The sequence below is a fragment of the Lithobates pipiens genome, unplaced genomic scaffold, assembly GCF_037356315.1.
Source record: "Lithobates pipiens isolate NorthernLeopardFrog02 unplaced genomic scaffold, aLitPip1_a1.2 Scaffold_28, whole genome shotgun sequence".
NCBI lineage: Eukaryota > Metazoa > Chordata > Amphibia > Anura > Ranidae > Lithobates > Lithobates pipiens.
The window spans coordinates 176,735,341-176,762,383 of record NW_027507789.1 but is presented as its reverse complement, the minus strand read 5'-3'; the positions used below and the strand labels follow the sequence as shown (position 1 = coordinate 176,762,383).

At 46.8% G+C, this 27,043-nt stretch overlaps 1 protein-coding gene across 1 annotated transcript; it reads left to right on the top strand.

Annotated features, from left to right (window-relative positions):
* The first annotated feature begins 1,407 nt into the window (after positions 1–1,407).
* LOC143934808 (lysozyme C-like) lies at positions 1,408–26,794 on the top strand. Its single transcript, XM_077458431.1, has 4 exons — positions 1,408–1,546; positions 3,960–4,109; positions 22,688–22,766; positions 26,145–26,794. The coding sequence occupies exons 1-4, from the start codon at positions 1,408–1,410 to the stop codon at positions 26,203–26,205; spliced, it is 429 nt and encodes a 142-aa protein (XP_077314557.1). The 3' UTR covers positions 26,206–26,794.
* The last annotated feature ends 249 nt before the right edge of the window (positions 26,795–27,043 follow it).

Here is a 27,043-nt window from a genome sequence, read left to right as displayed (position 1 = left end):
GGTTAAACTTTCCAACATCTTTTGACCCTCAACATGGTAGGAGCCAGGCTCAGACCGACAAAGAGTATCTGTAACAAGCGGAATTATATACTATTGCAAAGGGCTAATCACGCCCCACATTCCCCTCCCCTCACCCCCTACCATCACCTCCCCCCCCCATATACCCCACTCAATACTCACCCTTCCTCAAATATTGTATGCTAACTAACGTCTTCGATTGTGTAATCACCCCAAACTTTATCGTTAACCAAATCAGAACACAGTGGAGATGTAATTATATGTTTTTATTGTTTACAGATTGACTGCAAAAATATGTGTATTCAAACATTGACTGTAAACCTGACTTTGTTTTCAATAAAACTTTTGATTGGAAAAAAAAAGAAGTAGGAACGTTTCTTAGTGTACCAGAATCTTTCAGACGGTCCGGCGATACGGTAAGAACTGTGGATCCAATCAATCTCCATGGCAGCTCTGCTTCCAGGCTCTTACCGAGCAACCAGCATTGTGCGTGGCTCTCCTACTGAAGAGTCCTCCCCTGGTTGTGTGTAGAGTTGCTGGGCCTCTCCAAACCTGAGATGGCACTGGAACACCTTACAATCCTCCTTCCAGTTACTGTGCATCGAACTAGCCAGAGGCATGGAAACGGATGAATCCGCACCTCAGGCCATGAGGGCTGGTCAGGAGGACCAGGACCATGGAGTCAGCAACAACTTCTGGACCGGAACCCAGAACCACGTGTCTTCAGCACCTTAAGTACCCTATCCCAGACTATGCAGTGAAACAAACGCGCCCACCGATTGGCTCCGAGATAAGGATAGGTACCCAATGCGTCCAACCAGACTGCGTTCCAATGCCTGCCTCAGGTGTACAACCCCACCTATGACCAGGCAGAACTCTTATGCAGTCCAGCCAAACTGATGCCAAAGTGTAATTTAACACAATTAACCCCAAAACTCACTATAGTTTTGGACAAAAACTAAATTTGAATACATAGTGCGTACTCGATAGGAGTACTGGCGCTACATTTAAATAATCAAAATGAAAATGTTTTGAAGCCAACGCAAAAGTGCAAGTAGACAGGCAATGACTGTAAGGGGTTCCAGGAGATCAGCAGTGCTGATATACTGTACAACAAAAAAATGGAAGAAATTAAAAACGTTATTTTATTAAAAAAAAATTCTTTGGCAAACCAAATGTCATTTAGTTAGGGCTAGTGTAAACAAAGACCTTGATAAACACTGCCACACCTAAACATCTTTTTTTAGTTCTCTTACAAAATTGGCAATTAAAGAACCTGCTTGTTAAAACAAATGATTCAACCCATCATTATGTATGTACTCCACCTCGTGTTGCACATTGGTAACCCAATATATTCCCCTGGAATTCAAGGTTCAATCAGAACTCACCATGGCTCTCCAGAAGATCATCATTTTCTCCCTGCTCATTGTAGCTGTCAGCAGTGTGAAATTAGACCGTTGTACTTTTATTGCTAAACTAAAGAAAGTTCCAGGTCTAATTGGCTACAAAGGTTATACAGTTGGAGACTGTAAGTACTTTTCCACATATTTAAATTCCCGTAGCTATTTGTATTATAATTGTGAGAAATCATTCAATTTCAGCTTCATACAAAAAATACCATTTTATGCAGTTATGCTTTCCTGTAAAGTCCAATTAAAATGTTTGTTTTATTATTCTTATGCAGTCATATGTTTTTTAATCTGTTAAAATTGCTTTAGAACTATGTTAGATCTGGGCTTCTGCTCTCACGCAGAGCGCAGTGGTCTTGGTCTCCAGTGGTCGGACACGCCCCCTGCTCAGTGCTCCAATCAACAATGCTCACGCTTTCTGAATATTGTTGTTGATTGGAGTGCTCTGCAGGGGGGGTGTTGACCTGCTGTGCTCTAGGTGAGAGCAGCGGTCCAGATCCTCAGCATGCTGCAATTGGTCATTAAGAAATGTATTTTTACAGTCAGCCTAAGTACCTAAATCTGTTCTAATATTAGCTGCTAGGAAAGCTGTCACTTATCCTGTTCTGATGGAAACTCAAAATTTAGAATTTTTCCTAATTTTTATTCTTGGCGACATTGGTAATCAGTACAGTTAGAGAGAATGAACCTCCCTAATGCAGATACAGCAATGACAAACTGACAGTGGTTCTAAACCCTCACTATTTTATGCAGAGCTAAAAAATGTTTTGCCTTGAGGCTCCATTAAAACTTGTGTGACTTGTCATGCAACATTGGATATCAAAGTCGCATGACAAGTTTTTCCCAATGTTTTCCAATGTTAACAATTTATATAAGTGCAACTTTAAGTGGTAGTAAAGGCAGAAGGTTTTTTTTTCCATCTTTATGCGGTCTATGCATTAAGATAAAAAAAAAAAGAAAAAACTTCTGTGTGCAGCAGCCCCCCTCAGGCCCCCTAATACTTATCTGACCCCCATCTTATTCCAGTGATGTGCACAAGTGCAAATTCAAGTCACACCAATTTCAAAGTAGTCATAGTACTACTTTGGTCTGAATTTGACACGAGTTGAGGTCCATAAATCACAGTAAAATCATTACAAAATCACGTAAATTTCAAGTCGCGGCAGTGTGAAAGGGGCATAAGCTATACTTGGTGTCATCCTTTTCGGTTGTGTTGTCCTTTTGCTAACAGCAGACATTACATTTATCTGAAGTGCCATCCAGCCAAAACCTTTTTATTTTATTTTAGATGGGGGGGGGGGGAGGATTAATGGTGCCCCTGTGATCCTTTATCTAGAGTGGATCTCTCTTAGCCCCCGTACACATGGTCAGACATTCTGCCAACCAAATCCGTCGGATTTTGTCCGTCGGATTTTGTCCTTCGGATTGTGTCCGAAACTGTTGCATACACACGGTCGGACAAAGTTGTTGAAAAATCCGATCTTTCAGAATGTGATGACATAATTTCATTACGACGGGACTACATTCAGGCTAGTAGCCAATAGCTTTGATGTAGGAATTTGATCTGAGCATGCGTGGCACTTTGTCCGATCGGAATTCTCTACACATGATCGGAGTATGTCCTATCGGACCAGTTTGTCGGAAAATATTTCCAACAAGTGGGAAAATTTGGTCCGACGGATATTCCGATGGAAACAGTCCGATGCATACCACACACAGTCGGATTATCCGACAACGCGGTCCGATAGGACATATTCCGACGGATTCTCCGACTGTGTGTATGGGGGCTAATAATGGTGATGTGTTACTGGCCAGATCACCAGGTGAAAAAAGAGGGAAGCAGAGCCTAAAAAAATAAAACCAATTCAACCACCACTTCTAATGATTGGCAAGCTGCAAAATATAACATTTTTGGTTTTGAGTTTATTACCACTTTAGGTTCACAATGATCATAAATGGAAAGCTACCTGGCCAGTAGATATGGTAGTATTAGTAGATGGTGTTCACCTAAAAAGCCCAGCTCCAGCCATTTGTTTTTCAAGTAGAATAGAAAAATTTTAGTACCATTGCCACCTTTTTTTTATTACTGCATGTTTCCTTGTTGATGCAAAAAAGTCCACCTTTTGCTTTCTATGCATCACTGAAGCCTTGATGAAAGAAGAAAGGGTGAGAAAGTTGGGCAATTCTGGCCCCAAAATGCATTGGGTAACACACAGATCTTGCCTGAACTGTTTTAGTGGATATATCTTTGGATTCCAATCTTTTGATGTGGGGTTCCTGTACTTTCTCTGGTTCCATTTTGAAATGGCCTTAGAAGCTCTTCTGTGCTTCACTTGAGAGGTGCCTTTCCAGTGTCAAAATGCTGTGCGTACCACCAACTCTACAACATGGCATGGTGCTGGAATTACCTTGGAGAAGCAGCATCATCTACCCATCTCTCATTTAAATACGTGCCTGTTTAAATAATGTAATATGGATACATTTGCATACATCTTGTTCATACTTAATGTTCTCTCTTCTCTTTACCTGCAGATGTTTGCTTGGCAAACTTCATTAGTAACTTTGAAACATCCCTACACAACAGTAAAGATGAGTATGGCATAATGCAGATAAACTCCTATTGGTGGTGTGATGATGGTATAAAGCCTGGCCGCAAGAATCTGTGTGGAGTTAACTGCAATGGTAAGAATTAAATGTGAAAAGTGGGTTTGGACGACAAAACTTAATGGACTGAATATTTTTAAAGGTACCTGCAGAATGAATTGGCAGCTGGTTGTACAAGCCTGATTGCAGTGGCATATTTTAATAAGTGCAGAATGCACATTAGCGTTATTTATAGTAAGTCAATATCAGTTTCACATGTTTTAAAAAAAATTTAATCAGACAATAAGAAAAGGTGTACATTGTATTGCTCTCAATAGAGATTTACTTTAAGATTTATCACATTATCTTACACGATATGTATGCATACTCCATGTACCTGGAAGCATTGTTTCAAAATGATATGCCAACATTTTGAGAATAATTTTAACAGAAGATGCAGCTGCCTAAGATTTACCGAAAAAATCCAAACACTGCGATCTAAATCCTGCAGAACTGTTTCACAAATCCATGTCAGAAGCAAAGCACAAATATCTCTGTATGTTGACCATTATGCATGACCAGTGTAGCCTAAATGTTCCCTTTTACCCCATAACCCAATTACCCCCCAACTTTTACCTCCCCCTTACCTTTACCCGATTAACAGATGAGACCACACCTTTCTTTGGAGTAAAATGGCCACAACAGCCTTTATTAACAACTTAGTATCACTCCAAAAAAAAAAAAAAAAATATATATATATATATATATATATATATATATATATATATATATATATAAAAAATCAATAAATATATATATACAACATTAACATAACAACCATAAACTGCCCATTCTGGTGATCTCTGACGGTGACCCATAACTCCACCAAACACCAAAAGTCACTGCGGTACCCATTTTTAACTTTTCCAGGCCTCCACCTGTAACCGGTCGGAGACAACCTCCCACAGTGACACATACCAGTATTCCAGCCACCGTTCTGGAATACAACGGAGGGGCCGATACTATTGATGAGCCCCCCACCCCATCAGATCACCTCTGATCACCTCTGATCAACCGTCAAAGACCACCAGGAACACCGCCACAGCCCAAAAGGGGGACCACCTCACCCTTGAGGGCATCCCCACACCTGCAAGGCCTTCCTAATACCTTCCTGCAAACCGAGGGACCACAGGTCAATGCCCACATCCGAAAGGTGTACTCCGTCCTTCTTTAGATAAAGCCCAACGTTAACCTCCAACTCCCGGTGTCGGACCACGATCCCTTTATTTTTGGCCACAAACCTCCCAATCACCTTATTGATCCTAATCCTGGTTTTCTCAATGCTCGCCACTGACCGGGCCCACCGCCAAACTGTTCTGGCCACAATGTAAGACCATACCAGAATGGTATCCGGAAACTTCTCCCGCAGACGCCTTTATGTCCGCCATTATGTCCCTAACTTTGTGAATCCCCAAATCATTTCTCCCCGCATGGATCACTAACACATCAGGGGCTCTGTCCCTCCACGCAAACCTTTTCACTTCTCCCATCACTCGTTCCCACTTCATCCCTGGGAAACCAAGCAACTTCATACACGCATCCCTCCTGGAAATGCCCAACTGCCTTCCGTCCGGTCGTGCATGACCTCTCCTGGCCCCCCAACAAACATAGGAATGCCCCAAAATCCAAACGAGGCGTTCAGGACCTCCATCTGGAACAAAATCATAACAAAACAACGATCATGACACACATAAACCAAACTGTACACAACCACCAACCACTATCCCCCACATACCAAGTCTCCCCAGGAAGTGAGAAAATTCAATCCACTGCAAATTGCAGCCGTACATATGTCCGGAACCGCCGCGACTCCCGCCGGCCAATCCTCTGAACAGCAGCCTCGTCCAACCCGTACATGGCAGCCTCAGTGGCTGCCCCAATACGGAAGGAGTGCGACGCATATGCTTTGCCATCCAACCCCACCTCCGATAGACACTTCCGGAAAACTGAGACGAATTGTAACTTGGACAGAAAGGAACCATCCGCATGTCATAGAAAGGGGCCATCCCCTCCCGGCCTAACTGTGTGAAACTCCCGCACTGCCACGACAGGGCAGACACCCGAACCTGGCAGCGCATACAGTGAAACCACCGTCCCCTTCCCCAGCTGGTCGGTCTTTGACCTGCGCATCCGAATCGCAACCCGGTCCTCTTGCGCCCACACATCCTGTTCCAACAAACCTCCCGCAGCCCCCTTGGAAGGGCTAACCAGCTCCCCCATCCTGAACGCCCTGTAAAATGCCAACGAGAACACGGCTGTAAACAGCAACACCTCATAGCGTGATCTACAAACAAACCGCAACCATGTTCCTAACCACCAGGTACAGCACCAACAACCGCCGATCGGCTCCCCGATCACTCACCCCAACCTCCTGCACCAACTCCAACCACTCTGACCAAACCTTTGAGTAAGCCGCCCAAGTAGATGCACTCACGGACCGCCAGATCCATCCTGCGGCAAATCAAAAGGTAGCTCCCAAATCCAGGCCGGGCAAGGAACCCCCTTCTCCTCCACGCCCGGTGCCAAACTCCGGAACTTGTCCCACTGAAAACGAGACAAGGAATCTGCCAATGAGTTCTCCACCCCCGGGATTTGCACAGCATAAACAAAAACGTTCAACTGCAAACACCTGAAAACGAATTGTCTCAACAGTCTAATAACCGGAGACGATGAAGCCGACATCCAATTAATGACCTGCACCACCCCCATATTGTCACAGTTGATGCGCAATTTCAAATCCTTAAAGTCCTCCCCCCACAACTCCAACACCAGTACCACTGGGAAAAGTTCAAGCAACACCAGGTTCCCTAGAAACCCAGCCTCGCTCCAAGTGCGCGGCCAAGGCTCTGCACTCCACTTTCTCCGAAAGTACGCCCCGTAGCCCGATGAGCCGGCCGCATCTGTCACTAGGTCCACATCAAAATTGCTTACTGGGCTGGCCATCCACATGGCCCTGCCGTTGTAAGCCGCCAGAAAGGCATGCCATACCCGCAAGTCTTCCCTGTGCTCCCGTCGCAAGCGAACAAAATGGGACCGTCGCCCCCCACCGTAGCCGCCGACAGCCGTCGACAAAAAACCCTCCCAATGGGGATGATCCTGCAAGCGAAGTTCAGCTTACCCAGCAACGACTGCAGCGTCCTCAACTGGACCTTGCGCCGTCCCTGAATCTCGCCGATCTCCCTCTGCAAATCCTCTAGTTTAGCCTGCGGCAACCTGCGCTCCATAGCCACCAAGTCTATCACTATCCCCAAAAAACTCAATTCCGAGTCGGGCCTTCCGTTTTGTCCTCCACCAGGGGCACTCCGAACCTGCCTGCGATTTGTTGCAACGTAGAAAGCAGAATCACACACACAGCAGAGGCAGGTGGCCCTACGCACAAAAAGTCGTCCAGATAGTGGATAACCGAATCCAGCCCCGACACATCCCTCACCACCCATTCCAAAAAGATGCTAAACGACTCAAAAAACGCGCACGAAATGGAGCAACCCATTGGCAGACACTTATCCACATAGAATTGGTCCCGCCAACGGCACCCCAACAACCGAAAGCTGTCCGGATGGACCGGAAGCAGACGAAAAGCCGATTCAACGTCAGCCTTCGCCACAAGCGTTCCACGCCCATACCGGCGCACCCATCTGTCCGCCGCGTCAAAAGACGTGTAGGAAACCGTGCACGCATCCGGGTCAATAAAATCATTGACCTGGATTTTGGAAAGGACAAGTGGGGGATCAGCCGAAACTTAGAAGCTTCCTTCTTGGGAACAACTCCCAATGGGGAAACCACCAAGTCCTCCCAAGGCTTAGAACGGCCCCCCCATATGGCCCAATGCCACCTCTTTACCCAATTTGTCGTCCACCACCCCCGGGTGTTCCACTGCCGACTTCAAATTCCCTGCCACCGGTGGAACCACCGCCAAAGAACAAGGAATCCTGAACCCGTCCCGAAAACCCGAAGCCAAGAGACTCGCCACCGCCCTATCCGGATACTTACTTAGAAAAGGAAGCATCCTTTCCACCTTCACCGGCGTCATCCCTCTTTTGCGCAGCGTCTCCAGCCCGCTTCCCTCTCTCAAAACACCTGGACAACATGTGGGCTCCCCCACACCCTGAGCACTCGTGCTTAAACTTGCACCCACCCCCGAACTTGAAGGTTCCCTCATTGAACTGCCAGCAGACCCCACATTTTTTTCCGGCCGGCAGCCCTGAGGACGATGCACTCCCGGCCCCCCCCTGAAGAAACTGAGGTGGGGCCCGCACAGAAGATATAAGCCTCATCCAGAGGCTGATGTCCTTATGATCCCAACCCAGTTCCGCCCGGACTGCCTTCCGCTGACGGAATTACTCGTCATACCGCAGCCAGGCGACTCACCCATAAACCCTATGCGCCTCCCCGATGGCATCCATATAGCAGAAGAGGGCCGAGCACTGCTCAGGGTGAGTCTCGCCAATGACGCTAGCCAAGATGGCGAATGCCTGGAGCCAGTTCGGAAAAGTACGCGGAATCAGCCGATACCGCCGCTTCTCCTCGTCCTCCCTCTTAGAGCTATCCGGCTTAACCCAAACCAGATTAAACTTCTCCAATGGGAGCAGCGAGAAGATTTCTACATACTCACCTTTTGCTATCATCGTGTGAACCTCTGGTTTTAAGTGCGCTCCCAGCGGCCCCTCGAAGCTCACATAAACCTCGCACCGGGCTGCATCAGCGATCCTGACCACGTCGGTCCGCACAGTCGGCTCCTTGTCGCCCGTCGCCACCACCTGCTGTGCGTTTTTTTCCACCCCCACCTGTGCCACGGCAGCCTGCCAAGCATCCTTCTTGGAGGTTCCCACCCCCGGCGCCGACCATGGCGCGGCCGGCCCAGTAGGACCCCGGCCCCCATCAAATTTAGCCACTAACACCTGCAAACCCTCCAAGAGATCGTTAATCTGTGCTGCGGCCCCGGCCACGGCAGGGGCAGTCCCTGCTGCTGACCCGACTGCAGCCATAGTCCCCTCCCCAGCAGCAGGCACCACCGACACCCCTGTGCCCACTCGTACCACCCCCAGCAAATCCTGCAAAGCACTAGATAAATTTAAAGAGTTAATAGACTCACCAGGCTGACCAGGTCATCGCCCCACAGCTGGTCTGCTTCTCTCCCGCGCTGGTGCTGGCTGCTCTTCCTCCTCTGAAATTTCTCCCTCAGACTGATCGGAACGATCCACAGCCAATGTTGCCGGAAGTCCCCCGAGCGACGGGACTCCAGAGGCCGCCCCCCCCTGACCCCGAAGTGGCCTGACCCCTTGAAACTGAACTCCTGGACTCAGACGGGCATGGCAGACTGGACCTGAGGGCCTCCCTCGAGCTGTCCCGTGATCCTCCTGCCCCCGATGCAGTAGCCAGCCGACCGTCCGGTAGGCCCCGCCCCCTCTCCAGGCGAGTGGAATTCGCGGCCTTCCTGCCAGTCCCCTGGGATCCACCTCTCTTCCCCGCCAGTCTGCCGGACGTCCCACCTGCGTTGCTGGGCCCTGCTATGTCCTTCCCCTGCCATCAGTGCTGAGATCCCCAGGCAGAGAAGCGGCACCATGCTGGCCCATGGCCCCGCCCCCTGCAATAGGCTGGCGGCGTCCCGACCGCCCGAGGCCTACCGCGTCACACCGCACTCGTTTCGCTGGGGGAATTGCTCTGTCCTCCCCAGGGCTCCGAACAGCAACAGCTGGCCGAGGTGCAGGCCCAGGGGAATAACACGCCGGAGGCCGCGACCTATGCGAGCGGTGTGTCCGCTCACTCTGCCGCCGATCGGTCCCCGCATCCACCGCCATTGCTGCCACTCTGCAGCCACTCTGGACCCATCACCGCCACTGCCCGCCTCAGTCCTGCCAGGATTTCCGCCACATCTGCCATTGCGAAAGGAGCAGTTGTAAAAAACTGCCTCCTCTTCCTGATTCTCTCCACAGACTGATTACCGCTCCACCCACTCCCTTTTATAAGGCTCCTCCCCTTCCTCCACAAAATTAACCTGAGAGTCAGCCTCCTGACTCCCACTCTTCCTTTGCAGATCCATTAACTCTTGGTGTCCCTTAGTCACCACTGTCATGCCCGGCCCTCCATTAACCCTTGCAGCGTCATTCTGTGCCTCTCTTGAATCCAATAAAATTGGTGGGCCATGAGTTGAAATCAGCCCCGGCCCAGGGTACAATTAATTAATCACTTCCCAACTGCCAAAGGATCATTTTGCAAATATACATGTTAAGATTGGATGACTATATATGCTTAGGCCTTAACCCCTCCATGACTAAAGGTAAAACAAATCTTAATGCCTAAGCACAATTTTGCAACCTTGACGTGATAGTAAAACCGTACATATCACATCATACTACTTTGTATATCTAAGTAAAATATACCTTCTTTTTTTCAGGACAAATTAGGCAAATTGGGCTTTCACTTGGTGGTTAGTGGTTATGGATATCATCTGATTTTATTAAATTTTTTTATCAATTATTATATTATCACAACTGGCCCAAAATAGTAAAAAAATATTATTTAAAAAAAATATATAGCTGTATATTTCTTGTTACTACCGTAACTTACTACCAAAGACCAACCCAAAATATATTCTCCTGCTCCTGGTGATTGCAGTGATACCTCATATGTGTATGTTATTTGTTGTTTTGTACCCTTAGTACAGCCCAGAAACAATAGTGTACATTTTGCTTTTTTTTGCCTTACTTAAAACACGCTGACACTAACTGACACTAATTTAAACACTAACCCTGGCACTTACCTAGATTAAACCTTGATCTAGGTATTTTTTCTCATTTATTTATTTATTTTTATTATTACGCACCCTTTTTTTTTTTTTTCCTCTGTGCAAGGAGAAGCAAAGATACAATGTATCGTTCCTCTGCATTAACAGAGAGAGAAACACAAGGGCAGGCTTCACAGTGACTGATCACTGTGGTAGCCAATCAGAGGCTACCACAGTGATCAGGTGACCCAGATGGGAAGTTCTGGATCCCGAACGTTAGCACCGGGGCTCTTGGTAAGACCCAAGTCTCTGTGCTGGGAGCATGCTGTACGGTGCGCTCCAAGCCCAAAGGGAGATACGCAAATATGCGGCACCACAGCAAAAAGCCCAGTGCAGTGGGGCCGCATATTTGGTGTCAAGGGGTGAAAATAGAAATAGGACACACTGTATATCCACTCCCTATGTTGGGCCATTTATGGGTGAACACAAAAGTTATCAACTGGGAATATTCAATCTAACTTATGCAGTAGAAATGCAATTGTTGCCCAGTTTGCCATAACTTGATCTTAAGTCTGCAGGTATAGCACAAATGAGGAATATGGCTATTGCCCAAAAAACTTAACTACAGTTGTAGCAGCCCATACAGGTGCTTGGAGCCTTGGGGCAAATAAGTCCAGTGCACATCTGATAAAGGATTACAAAAAAATTAAGAATTGTTTGCCGTATTCACCAGTTTCCCCAGTGTAGCTTCTGATTACTATGCATCGATCCAACTGTCAAAGCCATCTTAGATCTGGATAGCCAAAAATAATTTACTCTCCACAGGATCCAAACAACATCATCGCCCAAGAAACAAGCTGAATCTATAAGTAATCCTGACTTTCCTTGCAAACTGGGAAATTAATTATTTAAATTACCTGGTTACAGCTTACAAATGTTTGATCAGTGACCACCACTGTTGAAGAGTATCAACAAAAATCCTATAGGATTCTATTGTAGGCCATGTCTAGCTGACCACCAGTGGTGAGAGGCCAGGCATGTACTGGCCATTGGGACTACAGGGAGTTTCCCGGTGGGCGGATAGCTCAGTGGGCTGGTCAGGTGCAGTCCTGGAGCCGCTCTTCTCCGAACAGTGAGTGATCGCGATTTCACTTCTTTTAGGTGGAGCAGCTGCCGTCACTTGCTGGAGAGAGCATTAGGCCTTCTGCTCCCTCCAGCCTGCAGGGGGAGAGACAGCTGGCAGACGTTCCATTCTCTCTCCCCTTATCACATGACTGGAGAGAGGAACGAGAAGCTGCCTTCAAAACTGAGTACACGTGGGAGGGGGAGGAGAGGAAGGACACACTGATGTAAGGGGAAGTGCTGATGGAGACACTCAAAATTAAAGTGGGCCAGTCATGATGAAGTCCAGGGCCAAATTTTTGTCCCAGTCCAGCCCCGTGAGAGGCTGTAAATAGAGTCCTGTCTTCAGTCGGGGTATACAGCCAATTCAAGTTTCTAAGAACTCCCTGCATGGCCAGCAATGGAAAAAATTTCAAGCTGAAGGATTTAAACATTGGGGGAGGCAATAACTGTCATGCAGAGGTAGCAAAGCAGCTGGATAGAGGATTTCCAGGTTAGTTTAGTTTAGGGAGGGTGCAGCAGTTCACTTTTTAATAAAAGTGCCCATGGCTATAAATGTTTTTCATCCTAAAGGTATGGTCCCCATTATCAATTGGGGCATTTTTGTTTTGCATGAGTGGCAGTGATGGACTAAATTTTAAAAAATTGGTTTTAGATTATTGGTAGTTAGTAAAAACAATACTGCCAGTGTGTTTTGGGGGTTTGAGTTTCTCTATTTCAGGGCTCTTAGAAATAAGCACAGATATCAACCAATGACACCCAACAATCAATTAAAGGAAGCCAGTGGGAAAAATCAAATCTAGGCTGTCTTTGCTTAGATGCCTGGCCGCGTGGCTCTAAGTCACTGATATAGAACATCAAGCAGCAAGGGAAATCAGAGCTACTGATCAGCATGCTTGTTTCTGGTGTGTTACATAGTTACATAGTTGTATAGTAGGTGAGATGGAAAAAAGACATAAATCCATCAAGTCCAACCTATGTGTGTGATTATATGTCAGTATTACATTGTATAACCTTGTATGTTGTGGTCGTTCAGGTGCTTATCTAATATATTTTTTTAAACTATCGATGCTCCCCGCTGAGACCACCGCCTGTGGAAGGGAATTCCACATCCTTGCCGCTCTTAAAGAACCCTCTATCTAGTTTAAGGTTAAACCTCTTTTCTTCTAATTTTAATTAGTGGCCACGTGTCTTGTTAAAATCCCTTCAACAAAAAAGTTTTATCCCTATTGTGGGGTCACCAGTAAGGTATTTATAAATTGAAATAATATCCCCTCTCAAGCGTCTCTTCTCCAGAGAGAATAAGTTCAGTGCTCGCAACCTTTCCTCATAACTAATATCCTTCAGACGTTTTATTAGCTTTGTTGCCCTTATTTGTACTAGCTTCATTTCTAGCACATCCTTCCTGAGGACTGGTGCCCAGAACTGGACAGCATACTCCAGGTGCTTTGTGAGCAGCAGCTTGGCATTGCATGCCATTGCTGAGGCGATCATCTATTAGGACCCCCAGTCCCTTTTCCATCCTAGATTCCCCCAGAGGTTCTTCCCCCAGTGTATATATTGTATTCATATTTTTGCCACCCAAATGCATTATTTTACATTTTTCTACATTAAACCTCATTTGCCATGCAGTTTCCCACCCCATTAATTTGTTTAGATCTTTTTGCAAGGTTTTCACATCCTGCAGAGAAGTTATTGCCCTGCTTGGCTTTAAATCATCCACAAATACAAAGATTAAACTGTTTACCCCATCCTCCAGGTCGTTTATGAAAAAATGAAATTGGATTGGTCCCAGCACAGAACCCTGGGGGACCCTACTACCACCCGGACCATTCTGAGTACTCCCCATTTATCACCATCCTCTGAACTCACCCTTGTCACCAGTTTTCAATCCATGTACTCACCCTATGGTCCATGCCAACGGACCTTATTTTGTACAGTAAACGTTTATGGGGAACTTTGTCAAATTCTTTTGCAAAATCCAGATACACCCCGTCTACGGGCCTTCCTTTATCTAGACGGCAACTAATCTCCTCATTAATAGATTAGTTTGGCAAGAACAATTGTGATTCAGAAAGTACTGAATCAATTAAATCAGCAAGACAGCCAAGCAACTTGCATAGTCAGAAAGATTAGCAGCGGCAGACGCTGTATTTGCCTTTGTGCTGGTTTAAGCCATTCCACATTGCCATGTATTCACATAATGGTTCTTTCTTTAGACTAGTGGTTGTTTAGACACAAGGTTAAGGGGGCCTCAATTGCAGACTTCCCCAACATCACCAAAGAGACAAACATAATGTTCAGTGTCCTATAGACTTTAACGGTGTCAGTATGCTCGTCCACATTTTTTGCCTGTTCGCAAGTTCTGGTGTGAACGGAACCGGGTGCCATGGGACGAACTAAGGGGCATTTTGTGCTCCTCAGGCCGCAGGTTAGACACCAGGAGAAGTGCCCCTGAGTGGTTGTAGTTTACTTAAAGTTTGAAAATTCCTAAGTCAACAGCTTCTCTAATAAATACTGTATAAGCTGTGCAGGGCTGGACTGGGACAAAAATTTGGCCCCGGACTTCATCCAGGCCAGCCCACTTTAATTTTGCAAACAAGCACAAAAACAGTATATAAAACTATACGTAATTGTGCGAAAAAACATAAGTAGCATAACATAAGGAGTCCTCACTAGTGATGGCCGAACGGTTCGCCCGGCGGTCGTTTCGCGGCGAATTTCCGACTTTCGCCGTCCGCGGGTTCGAACGCCTTTTTCCGTCGTTCGCCCCGGCGGACTTACGTGTTTAATGTATACAAGAACTTTAACCTTTCGTGACACGTTTATCATGTGTTACAGGACAACCAATTGAGACATGACAGCTCATGGACACTTGGACATTCCCCCTAACCTATAAATACACCCGATCCGGTGGCCATTTTACATTCTTTCTTCTGTCACTGTAGGGAAAGGATCCTGTGTGGAGTAGGGACAGAGAAAACGCTAGCTATTTGGTACACAAAAGTTCTTTTCAGGACTGGTATAGGTGTTAGGTCAGCAGCCTGAGTTTCTTTTGTCAGTTTAGATAAAGGGACAGAGCGCTGTATGCTGCTATTTTAGGGACAGCTCAGCCAGATTAGTCTTTCTTCATCATCATCATCATCATCATCATTAGCTGTTACTATCAGGTCCACAAAAGAGCTGTTCCAGCTAATCGTTCCAGCCTACTCTTTTTTGCCAATTTGTATAGGGACAGGCAGGAAGCAGTGTGTCAGGCAGTGAGGATAATTTTAAAGACTTGCTGTTACTATTAGTTCCACAAAGGTTCTTTTCAGGACTGGTATCAGTGGTACGGTAATAGGCTTGTACACGTATAATATTCTTTCTTCCAAATATAGAAAGAATATTATACTTGACTGCTGCCCTTCTGCTGCAGTCTGCTAATCATTCACAACTCACTTGTTCCACAAAGCTCTTTATCAGGACTGGTAACTTGGTCTGTCTAGGGTGCTACGGTACATAGGCTTGGGTGCGGTACAGTCTGCTGTTCTGTAAGGACCGCTATCGGTCCACAATACATAGGGTTGCCGTGCACTACTGCTGACCGCTGCCCTATACTGCAGCAGTCCTTCATTGGTATAGGGACTGACGTACAGTCTGCTAATCACTAACACACAACCTGCTTGGTCCACAAAAGTTCTTATAAGGACTGGTAACTTGGTATAGGGTGCTACGGTACATAGGCCTGAGTGCGTTACAGTCTGCTGTTCTGTAAGGACCGCTATCGGTCCACAATACATAGGGTTGCCGTGCACTACTGCTGACCGCTGCCCTATACTGCAGCAGTCCTTCAGCGGTATAGGGACTGACGCACAGTCTGCTAAACACTAACACACAACCTGCTTGGTCCACAAAAGTTTTTATAAGGACTGGTAACTTGGTATAGGGTGCTACGGTACATAGGCCTGAGTGCGTTACAGTCTGCTGTTCTGTAAGGACCGCTATCGGTCCACAATACATAGGGTTGACGTGCACCACTGCTGACCGCTGCCCTATACTGCAGCAGTCCTTCAGCGGTATAGGGACTGACGTACAGTCTGCTAAACACTAATACACAACCTGCTTGGTCCACAAAAGTTCTTATAAGGACTGGTAACTTGGTATAGGGTGCTACGGTACATAGGCTTGAGTGCGGTACAGTCTGCTGTTCTGTAAGGACCGCTATCGGTCCACAATAGATAGGGTTGACGTGCACCACTGCTGACCGCTGCCCTATACTGCAGCAGTCCTTCAGCGGTATAGGGACTGACGCACAGTCTGCTAAACACTAACACACAACCTGCTTGGTCCACAAAAGTTTTTATAAGGACTGGTAACTTGGTATAGGGTGCTACGGTACATAGGCCTGAGTGCGTTACAGTCTGCTGTTCTGTAAGGACCGCTATCGGTCCACAATACATAGGGTTGCCGTGCACTACTGCTGACCGCTGCCCTATACTGCAGCAGTCCTTCATTGGTATAGGGACTGACGTACAGTCTGCTAATCACTAACACACAACCTGCTTGGTCCACAAAAGTTCTTATAAGGACTGGTAACTTGGTATAGGGTGCTACGGTACATAGGCCTGAGTGCGTTACAGTCTGCTGTTCTGTAAGGACCGCTATCGGTCCACAATACATAGGGTTGACGTGCACCACTGCTGACCGCTGCCCTATACTGCAGCAGTCCTTCAGCGGTATAGGGACTGACGTACAGTCTGCTAAACACTAATACACAACCTGCTTGGTCCACAAAAGTTCTTATAAGGACTGGTAACTTGGTATAGGGTGCTACGGTACATAGGCTTGAGTGCGGTACAGTCTGCTGTTCTGTAAGGACCGCTATCGGTCCACAATACATAGGGTTGCCGTGCACTACTGCTGACCGCTGCCCTATACTGCAGCAGTCCTTCATTGGTATAGGGACTGACGTACAGTCTGCTAATCACTAACACACAACCTGCTTGTTCCACAAAAGTTCTTATAAGGACTGGTAACTTGGTATAGGGTGCTACGGTACATAGGCTTGAGTGCGGTACAGTCTGCTGTTCTGTAAGGACCGCTATCGGTCCACAATAGATAGGGTTGACGTGCACCACTGCTGACCGCTGCCCTATACTGCAGCAGTCCTTCAGCGGTATAGGGACTGACGTACAGTCTGCTAAACACTAATACACAACCTGCTTGGTCCACAAAAGTTCTTATAAGGACTGGTAACTTGGTATAGGGTGCTACGGTACATAGGCTTGAGTGCGGTACAGTCTGCTGTTCTGTAAGGACCGCTATCGGTCCACAATAGATAGGGTTGACGTGCACCACTGCTGACCGCTGCCCTATACTGCAGCAGTCCTTCAGCGGTATAGGGACTGACGTACAGTCTGCTAAACACTAATACACAACCTGCTTGGTCCACAAAAGTTCTTATAAGGACTGGTAACTTGGTATAGGGTGCTACGGTACATAGGCTTGAGTGCGGTACAGTCTGCTGTTCTGTAAGGACCGCTATAGGTCCACAATAGATAGGGTTGACGTGCACCACTGCTGACCGCTCACCTATACTGCAGCAGTCCTTCAGCGGTATAGGGACTAAGAGTTTTGTCACAGGGTCATTTAAAAAATGACATGCAGAGGAAGAGGCAGGCCCTTCCGCAGGGGTGGTAGGGGTAGGGCAGGAGCAACAGGCTTGAGCCAAAGTGGGAAGTTGCAGAAGGTGCGTTCAATTACTTTAAAGGATGCACCAGACTTGGTTGAGTGGCTCGCTCAGCCTTACTCTTCTGCACCCTCCTCATCCTCTCGATCTGCACCCTCTTCTTCACTCTCTGCTATGTGCACCCCCAAAGACACTACCACCAACAACACGACCACCACCACCACCACCACATACCTTCCGCTTGAGTCACTGGAATTATTTTCCGATCCATATCAAGAGGACATTTCTGATGCGCAGCCACTCTTGGTATTGGATCAGGAAGAGGAGGTAGCAACAAGCGCTACTCAGCAGTCTGACGCCAGTACCCAGATCAGCCCAAGGAGGAGGTTGGTCCCCGGTGTTGCTGCCTACTCTACTTATAGCGGTGGGGAAGGTGACGTTGATGATGACGTGTCTAGTGATGTCACGTGGGTGCCCACAAGAGAGGAAGAGGAGGGGAGTTCAGAGGGAGATATGGACCAGCAGATAGGGAGGAGAAGCAGCAATGACTTACATTGCACAGCAGGGACAAAGCAGACTGCAAATGTATCAGGAGCGAGTCATCGACCATGTACGGTCACATCTGGCGCTCCCAGGACACCGGCACATGGCTCCGCAGTGTGGGCTTTTTTTAACGTGTCCGCTGCTGACAATAGCGTTGCCATCTGCAATCTTTGCAGTCAACGCGTTAGTCGCGGTAAGCCCAATACTCACCTAGGGACGACCGCCTTAAGAAGGCACATGAGCAGCCATCACCGAGCCCAGTGGGAGCAACGGAACACACAAAGCCACACTGCAGGCTCTCACCGTCCAGCCTCGTCTTCTACTTCTCCTTCTCCTCTCTCCTCACAATTGTCCTCCACTCCACCTTCCATCACGCCAAGCTCACATTTTTCTGCAAAAAGGCAGGCTTCCGTGGGCCTAATGTTTGAGCGTAAAAAAATGATGACGCCGGATAACCCTCTTGCCCAACGGTTGGCGGCTGGCTTGTCAGAACTCATAGCCCGCCAACTACTGCCATATAAACTGGTGGACTCGGAGGCCTTTCGCAAATTTGTGGCCATTGGAACACCACAATGGAAGGTCCCAGGAAGGAAGTATTTCTCAGAGAAGGGCATCCCAGAGCTATATGGCCATGTTCAGCGGCAAGTGAATGTATCTCTGGCACACAGTGTCGGTGCCAAGATACATCTGACCACAGACACGTGGTCTAGCAAACACGGGCAGGGAAGGTATATCAGTTTTACTGCCCACTGGGTGAACCTTCTGACGGCCGTCAAGCATGTAACCCGTGGCACCCGTGTAGATTTGGTTTTACCGCCACGGATTGCATGCAGGCCTGACTCTTCTTCTCCTCCTCCTACTCCATCCTCCTCCCTCTCCTCCTCAGCTGCCTCCTCCTTTTCCGCTGCTAGCGTCTCTTCCACTGCACCGCCCAAGCTCCCCAGAACCTATTCCACATGCCAGGTGAGACGTTGCCATGCCGTGCTGCGTCTGTTGTGCCTGGAAGCAAAGAGCCACACTGGCCCGGCACTCCTTTCAGCTTTGCGTTCACAGGCAGATGAGTGGCTAACACCGCTCAATTTGACAGTTGGTAAAGTGGTGTGTGACAACGGTGCCAATCTGCTTAGCGCATTGAAACAGGGCAAAATCACGCACGTGCCGTGCATGGCACACGTCTTAAACTTGGTCGTGCAGCGATTCCTTGTCAAATACCCTGGGGTCCAGGACATCTTGCGGCAGGCAAGGAAAATCTCGGCCCATTTCAGAAGATCTTACACGGCCATGGCTCGCCTTGCTGACATTCAGCGGCGACACCATCTGCCGGTCAGACGTCTTATTTGCGATTGCCCGACGCGATGGAACTCAACCTTCTATATGCTTGATAGGCTGCTCCAGCAGAAACGTGCAGTTAACGTCTACCTGTATGAACTCTGCGAAAGAAACGGTTCTGGGGAGCTGGGTTTTTTTTCACCGCGCCAGTGGCTGCTCATGCGCGACACATGCAGACTTCTGCGGCCATTTGAGGAGATCACCAAACTGGTCAGTCGCAGCCATGGCGCCATCAGTGACATGGTACCTTATGCCTTCTTTCTGGAGCGTGCATTGCGTCGTGTCATTGATCAGGCTGTGGAGGAGCAGGAGCGGGAAGATGAGGAAGTCGCAATGCTGGATGAATTCCCAGGGGGGGCTACTCTATCTGAGACAAGTCAACAACAGGAGTCTGATGAGGAGTCAGAGGAGGATGGTGCCGGGGCGGATGAGCAGGAGCAAGAAGAGCATGCTTTAAACCTTTCTGGGATCCCTGTTGTGCGAGGATGGGGAGAGGAGAATGAAGAGGACGACATTATCCTGGATGATGAGCAGGAGCCAGGCCACCACACCGCTTCCACTTTAGTGCAAATGGGGGCCTTCATGCTCCAGTGTTTTAATAGGGACCCCCGTATAAAAAGCATGAGGGTCAAGGACCAGTACTGGGTGGCAACGTACTTAGACCCCCGGTACAAACACAAAATGGCGGAAATGTTACCGCCGTCGCAGAGGGCTGTCAGAATGCAGCACTTCCAGGCCTTGCTTCGAGAAATGCTGCATTCTGCTTTTGCGTGCGCTGGCAGAGGAGCAATTCCCACTCCCAGAGAAGGATTTGCGGGTACCAATCCAACAGCGCCTGCAAGAAGAGGCCGGTTTGAAGATGTGTTGGTGACTTCGGATATGAGGTCATTCTTTCAGCCGACCCATCGACAGGTGTCATCCGGATCCAGCATCAGGGAACGCCTAGACCGTCAGGTGTCCGACTACATTGGGTTAACGGCCGATGTGGACGCTCTGAGGAGTGATGAACCCCTAGACTACTGGGTGGGCAGGCTTGACCTCTGGCCAGAGCTTGCCCAATTTGCAATCGAACTGTTGGCTTGCCCCTCATCCAGTGTCCTGTCCGAAAGGACGTTCAGCGCAGCAGGGGGGATTGTGACCGATAAGCGTACTCGCCTAGCTCACCACAGTGTTAACTACCTCACATTTCTAAAAATGAATGAGGCATGGATCTCGGAGGAATTCAACACATGTGATCAGTAGACCATGTATATGTCTATAAACAATTTTTGGAATCAAGCACACAGACCTTCTTAATTCATTTGGCTCACTTCCCTGACCCAAAAAAGCACACCGTACTATATGCCCCTACCCTCCTCTTTGAAGAGGTTGAGCGGTGTCATATTTCTACTGGGGCTGCTTATTATGAGGGGTTCCCACCATCCCTGTGCTGTGCTGACTTCCTCCTGGGTGTTCTTATTATGAGGGGCTCCCACCATCCCTGTGCTGTGCTGACTTCCTCCTGGGGGTTCTTATTATGAGGGGATCACACCATCCCTGTGCTGTGCTGACTTCCTCCTGGGGCTGCTTACGGTGCTGCTGTCAGCGCTGTATGTCACGGAGCTGCTGTCAGCGCTGTATGTCACGGAGCTGCTGTCAGCGCTGTATGTCACGGAGCTGCTGTCAGCGCTGTATGTCACGGAGCTGCTGTCAGCGCTGTATGTCACGGAGCTGCTGTCAGCGCTGTATGTCACGGAGCTGCTGTCAGCGCTGTATGTCACGGAGCTGCTGTCAGCGCTGTATGTCACGGAGCTGCTGTCAGCGCTGTATGTCACGGAGCTGCTGTCAGCGCTGTATGTCACGGAGCTGCTGTCAGCGCTGTATGTCACGGAGCTGCTGTCAGCGCTGTATGTCACGGAGCTGCTGTCAGCGCTGTATGTCACGGTGCTGCTGTCAGCGCTGTATGTCACGGAGCTGCTGTCAGCGCTGTATGTCACGGAGCTGCTGTCAGTGCTGTATGTCACGGAGCTGCTGTCAGCGCTGTATGTCACGGAGCTGCTGTCAGCGCTGTATGTCACGGAGCTGCTGTCAGCGCTGTATGTCACGGTGCTGCTGTCAGCGCTGTATGTCACGGAGCTGCTGTCAGCGCTGTATGTCACGGAGCTGCTGTCAGCGCTGTATGTCACGGAGCTGCTGTCAGCGCTGTATGTCACGGAGCTGCTGTCAGCGCTGTATGTCACGGAGCTGCTGTCAGCGCTGTATGTCACGGTGCTGCTGTCAGCGCTGTATGTCACGGAGCTGCTGTCAGCGCTGTATGTCACGGAGCTGCTGTCAGTGCTGTATGTCACGGAGCTGCTGTCAGCGCTGTATGTCACGGAGCTGCTGTCAGCGCTGTATGTCACGGAGCTGCTGTCAGCGCTGTATGTCACGGTGCTGCTGTCAGCGCTGTATGTCACGGAGCTGCTGTCAGCGCTGTATGTCACGGAGCTGCTGTCAGCGCTGTATGTCACGGAGCTGCTGTCAGCGCTGTATGTCACGGAGCTGCTGTCAGCGCTGTATGTCACGGAGCTGCTGTCAGCGCTGTATGTCACGGTGCTGATGTCAGTGCTCTGTATTACGGTGCTGCTGTCAGTGCTCTGTATCTCCTGCACCCTCTTGTTTGCCTACCCTGGTCCCTGACCTTCCCTCTCCTCCATTGCCTTCATTAGCTCCATAGTCCTGAATTGTCAGAACAATTTCCCAAATAAAAAAAAAATGCTTGTAGTTATCGATCCCAAATTCACCTCATACATGTATTATGCTATTGTCCAGGTGGTGGGACTACGTGCTACCCCCTAATAATTACCCCGTGGCCGCAAATTCGACCTAAAGGTTTGCGAAATTCGCCTCCCATTGAAGTCAATGGAGCCCGCGGCGAACGGTCGTTTTCGCGAACGTTTGTGTCCGTTCGCGTTTCGCGTTCGCGAAACGTCCCGTCGGAAGTTCGTCCATCACTAGTCCTCACTAACCTCTTTTATTATTTCACGTATTCTCCTCTGTATTTTCCTCATCTTTCTCACATCACTGCGTGAAGTTGAGGGCAAGCCGTGCAGCCATTACTTTGTCACTGAAACCGGCCCACTGAGCCATCGGCCCACCGGGAAACTCCCTGTAGTCCCAATGGCCAGTACATGCCTGAAGCTGTGCTAAATTTAATAAAAATTGTTATCACCATTATAAACATAATATGTCATTATTTTCCCAATTTAGACTTACTGAATAATGATATCACAAATGATTTACGGTGCCTTAAAAGAATTGCAGAGGATCCTAATGGACTGGGGGCTTGGTAAGTGATCAATAGAGATATAAAGTATTTTTTTTTTTTTGCTATATCTAGTTAATGTTACATCTTTATTCTTTAGTTCATAAAATACTATTTTCAAGTGTATGTAAAGCCAAAGCTTTCTTTGTAGTTTGAATAGAGAAGGGAAAGGTGGAAACCCATGCCAGGTTATTTTTCTGCTATTTGTGCTGCAGAGGAAATTCCCTTTTACTTCCCGTGCCAGAGAAACAACAGAAAGGAAAAGGAAATCCTAATTGACGATATTTCCCCATTAAGACAGTTTTTCTCTCGGTAGCAGGTGTTCCCATTGGACAATTTCTCTTTACCTCTCATTCTTTTGACAGTTTTAAAATTTTGGATTTCCCCCTGACTTTCTTTCCCAGTGGCAATGGTCACCAGTGAAAACAGAAAGGTGAATCTCCCCAGCGGAGACACAGACAGCATTAAAAACTTGACAGAGGGTCTAACCATTCTCCACTTAATCCAAAACTAATAGTAAAAGTAATCTTTCTATATACATTATGTGTATAGAGTCTTGAGTCTTGATGAAAGCATTGACTATTTTAGTAAAAAAAAATGATGAAATAAAAGGTGACTCAATTGTTCGGAAGGCAAAGTAAACGCTCAGTTCCAGACAAAGCTTTACATTGAGTTTTGGATAGAGCAAGCAAGGGGTGGAACATCTGCCAGGTTTTTAAGTACGGTCTGTATCTTTACTGTAGAGATATACATGATATTACCAAAAGTATTGGGACACCTACCTTTGCATGCATATGAAGTTTAATGGCATTCCCGTCTTAGTCCGTAGGGTTCAATATTGAGTTGGCCCATCCTTGCAGCTATAACAGCTTTAGCTCTTTTGGGAAGGCTGTCCACAAGGTTTAGGAGTGTGTCTATGGAAATGTTTGACCATTATTCCAGAAACGCATTTGTAAGGTTAGATGTGAAAGAGAAGGCCTGGCTCAAAGTCTCTGCTCAAATTCCTCCCAAAGGTGTTCTATCGGGTTTAAGTTGGGATTCTGTGCAGGCCAGTCAAGTTCCTCCACCCCAAACTCGCTCATCCATGTCTCTATGGACCTTGCTTTGTTAACTGGTCCAAATCATTTTGGTGATGAGTTTTTTTTCAGGGTTGGGCTTGGCCCCTCAGTTCCAGTGAAAGGAACTCTTAAGGCGTCAGCATACCAAGACATTTTGGACATATTCAGCTTCCAACTTGGTAGGAACAGTTTGGGGAGGGCCCCTTCCTGTTCCATCATGACTACGCACCAGTGCACAAAACAAGGTCCATAAAGACATGGATGAGTGAAATTGGGGTGAAGGAACTTGATTGGCCTGCACAGAGTCCCAAACTCAACCCAATTGAATACCTTTGGGATGAATTAGAGTGGAGACTGTGAGCCAGGCCTTCTCATCCAACATCAGTGCCTGGCCTCTCCAATGCGCTTCTGGAAGAATGGTAAAACATTCCCATAGACACACTCCTAAACCTCGTGGACAGACACTTCCCAGAAAAGTTGAAGCTGTTATAGCTGCAAAGGGTGGGCCAACTCAATATTGAACCCTACGGACTAAGAATGGAATGCCACTAAAGTTCATGTGCGTGTACCTTCAATGTCAGAACAATACGTTATGGGTAAACCTGCAGTAAGGAAAAAGACAGTAGTAAAAACAACCAAATAGGACATTCTCGGTACATGCCATGTCTACACATATTTAAAACGTATAACAATTTTATATACAGAAATATTTAAAAATTAAAAAAGGGCTTATACTTATAGAAATCAAATGTTTGTGAATACTTCTGTTCAATTTCCCACCATACATCTATATTGCATAATTTGTCATCATATTGAAAAGAGCATATCTTTAAAATACTCCATCGTAAATTGAAGATTGGAGAACAGTGAAATCTCAACATTTCATGAACCAAGGGTTCAGTTCATCGGTGAGCACCATAAGTAGGGTATATGAATTATATAAACATAATATAAGTCAAACATTACAGTAAAGGACAATTAATTGCAGCAATACTAATATTAACATTTACTTAACATATATCTTATGTATCAGACTATGGTTATAAAAATCTTCGACACCACTCACCATGTGTAAAATTTCAGCTTTCTAGGAGGGGCCACTGAGGATCAGCAGGATGGTATACTCCAATCCTAGCCCATCTGAAAAAATAAAAATAATGTATCTAAATGCATCTTCTAAATCAGGTTAATAAGAGGTACCTAAGCCTTATACAATACCCACCTAGGTAGGAAGGAGAAAGCATACCCTAACAACCCCTTCAAAACTGCATGACAATGGCCAAACATCAGCAAGAGGGAGTTGCTGGAAAACCTCAAGGGATTGACTTACCCCAAAAAAGGTCTCTAATGTCATGCTGGTAACATCATACCTCTATAATTACAGAGGTCGTGGATGGTGCAGTACTGTATATACCAACCCGCATTATGGTTTGAAAGGATTGTGACGGAAGGGGGGGGGGGGCGTGGAACCCAGCTTACATTTAAGGGGTCAGGAAACTCCCTTTTCAGCTCCCCAGGTCCCCCTTTTGTATAAGTGATCCTGTGTCTATTAGGGGCACAGGGTGACCTGAGAAGCCCAGTCTGGTCTGATCTAATCAGACTCGGTACAACCACACTGGACTCAGCATTTCATTTTACCACTGAGCCAGCCAGGTTGTTTACACTATGATTAGAACACTGACATTGCAGTAATGGGATTGTGTTTCCTTGCTGTGAACATGTCCAAACCACAACCGGATCCAAGATTGGGGTAGCAGACTTCGGTCGCCACAGCGGAGACATGGACCTGGCATCAGAGCTCAGAAGTATGAGGGTTTGTCATAGAAACAATCATAGCTAAATTGATTCTATTATTTTCAGTGAATCATGTGCTTAAAGAGGAAGTAAACCCTGATGGGTTTACTTCCTCTTTGTTTCCCTGCAAATGGGCTACTATGCACAAAGGTAAAGCATAATGGGCTACTATGCACAAAGGTAAAGCATAATGGGCTACTATGCACAAAGGTAAAGCATAGTGGGCTACTATGCACAAAGGTAAAGCATAATGGGCTACTATGCACAAAGGTAAAGCATAGTGGGCTACTATGCATTGCAATAAAATGAGTTGTTATGTTAAGAGATTTAAGATTGGTTCATATTGTATATTAGCGCAGAATATTCTTTCATTCCCTCAGCCCTGTTGTCTAACAATTAAGAGCACAATTAAGAGGAAAAAATATACGTTGAAGTGGAGAAAGTTTTTTTTCAAAAGTGTTACTAATTTTTATATTGCGTATTGTGTTATTTTTTCTTTTCACTTTATTAAAAAAAAAAATAATTAGCATTTGTATTTTTTTATTTATAGGCCTGTTTGGACACAAAAATGCAAAGGACAGGATTTAAGTCGGTTTACCAACGGATGCTAAATATAAAAAAAGGAGTGCCACATCACATTCATAAAGGAATTCAAAATGATTCATAAAGCAGCCAATATGTTTTGGGCCAAAACACGCTCCCCCCCCCAGGGCTCAGTTGTTTCACTGGCATAATTCTTCTCCACCTGATTTCTTTGCCAGTAGTATGTTTAAAATTCCTTTGGCATCTCCTTTCTTGAAACCATGATTTAACCTATGTCAGCAACACAGGGAGTTTTACACTCAACGATCTTCAGGCCTAAAGGATTATTTTAACTTGTAAACATAGCGGCAAAATGGTTAAACACTTGTAGACATAACCGAGCCCTTATAAAGGGGAGTGTATATTGTTCCCCAAATGCATTTGATATTTTATGAACCATTAAAGCTGTTACAGACTCCTTTATGAATTTATTCTTATGTTTCTTCTTTTGGTTTAAGCTCTGAGTGACGTTCTTTGGTGCCCATCGGAGAGTAATCTTTGTTGCACGTTTGCCACCTAACCAGAGCTAGCGAGCTTTTTGAATGATTTTCTTCTTTCCCTTTACTACTCTGTATTAATAAGCATTATCTTAGTGCCTCTTAGATGTATCATTTTAATATCAACAAATAAAGAAGCAATGCAAAGTAATAATTGGACTGTCATTTCTTTTACTATTATAATACATGCACTGTACGAAGTAATTATGTCACGTCTTGTTAAATGTATGCATGTGAATAATTCCTTCCTTGGCTTTTTTTTCCAGGAACACCCACCAGTCTTTTCTCTGGCCCCTACTCACCTTCCAGCACTGCCTTTGTCACCACCCATTTTCCAGCACTGCCAATTTTAACCTCTTCAGCTCCGGAA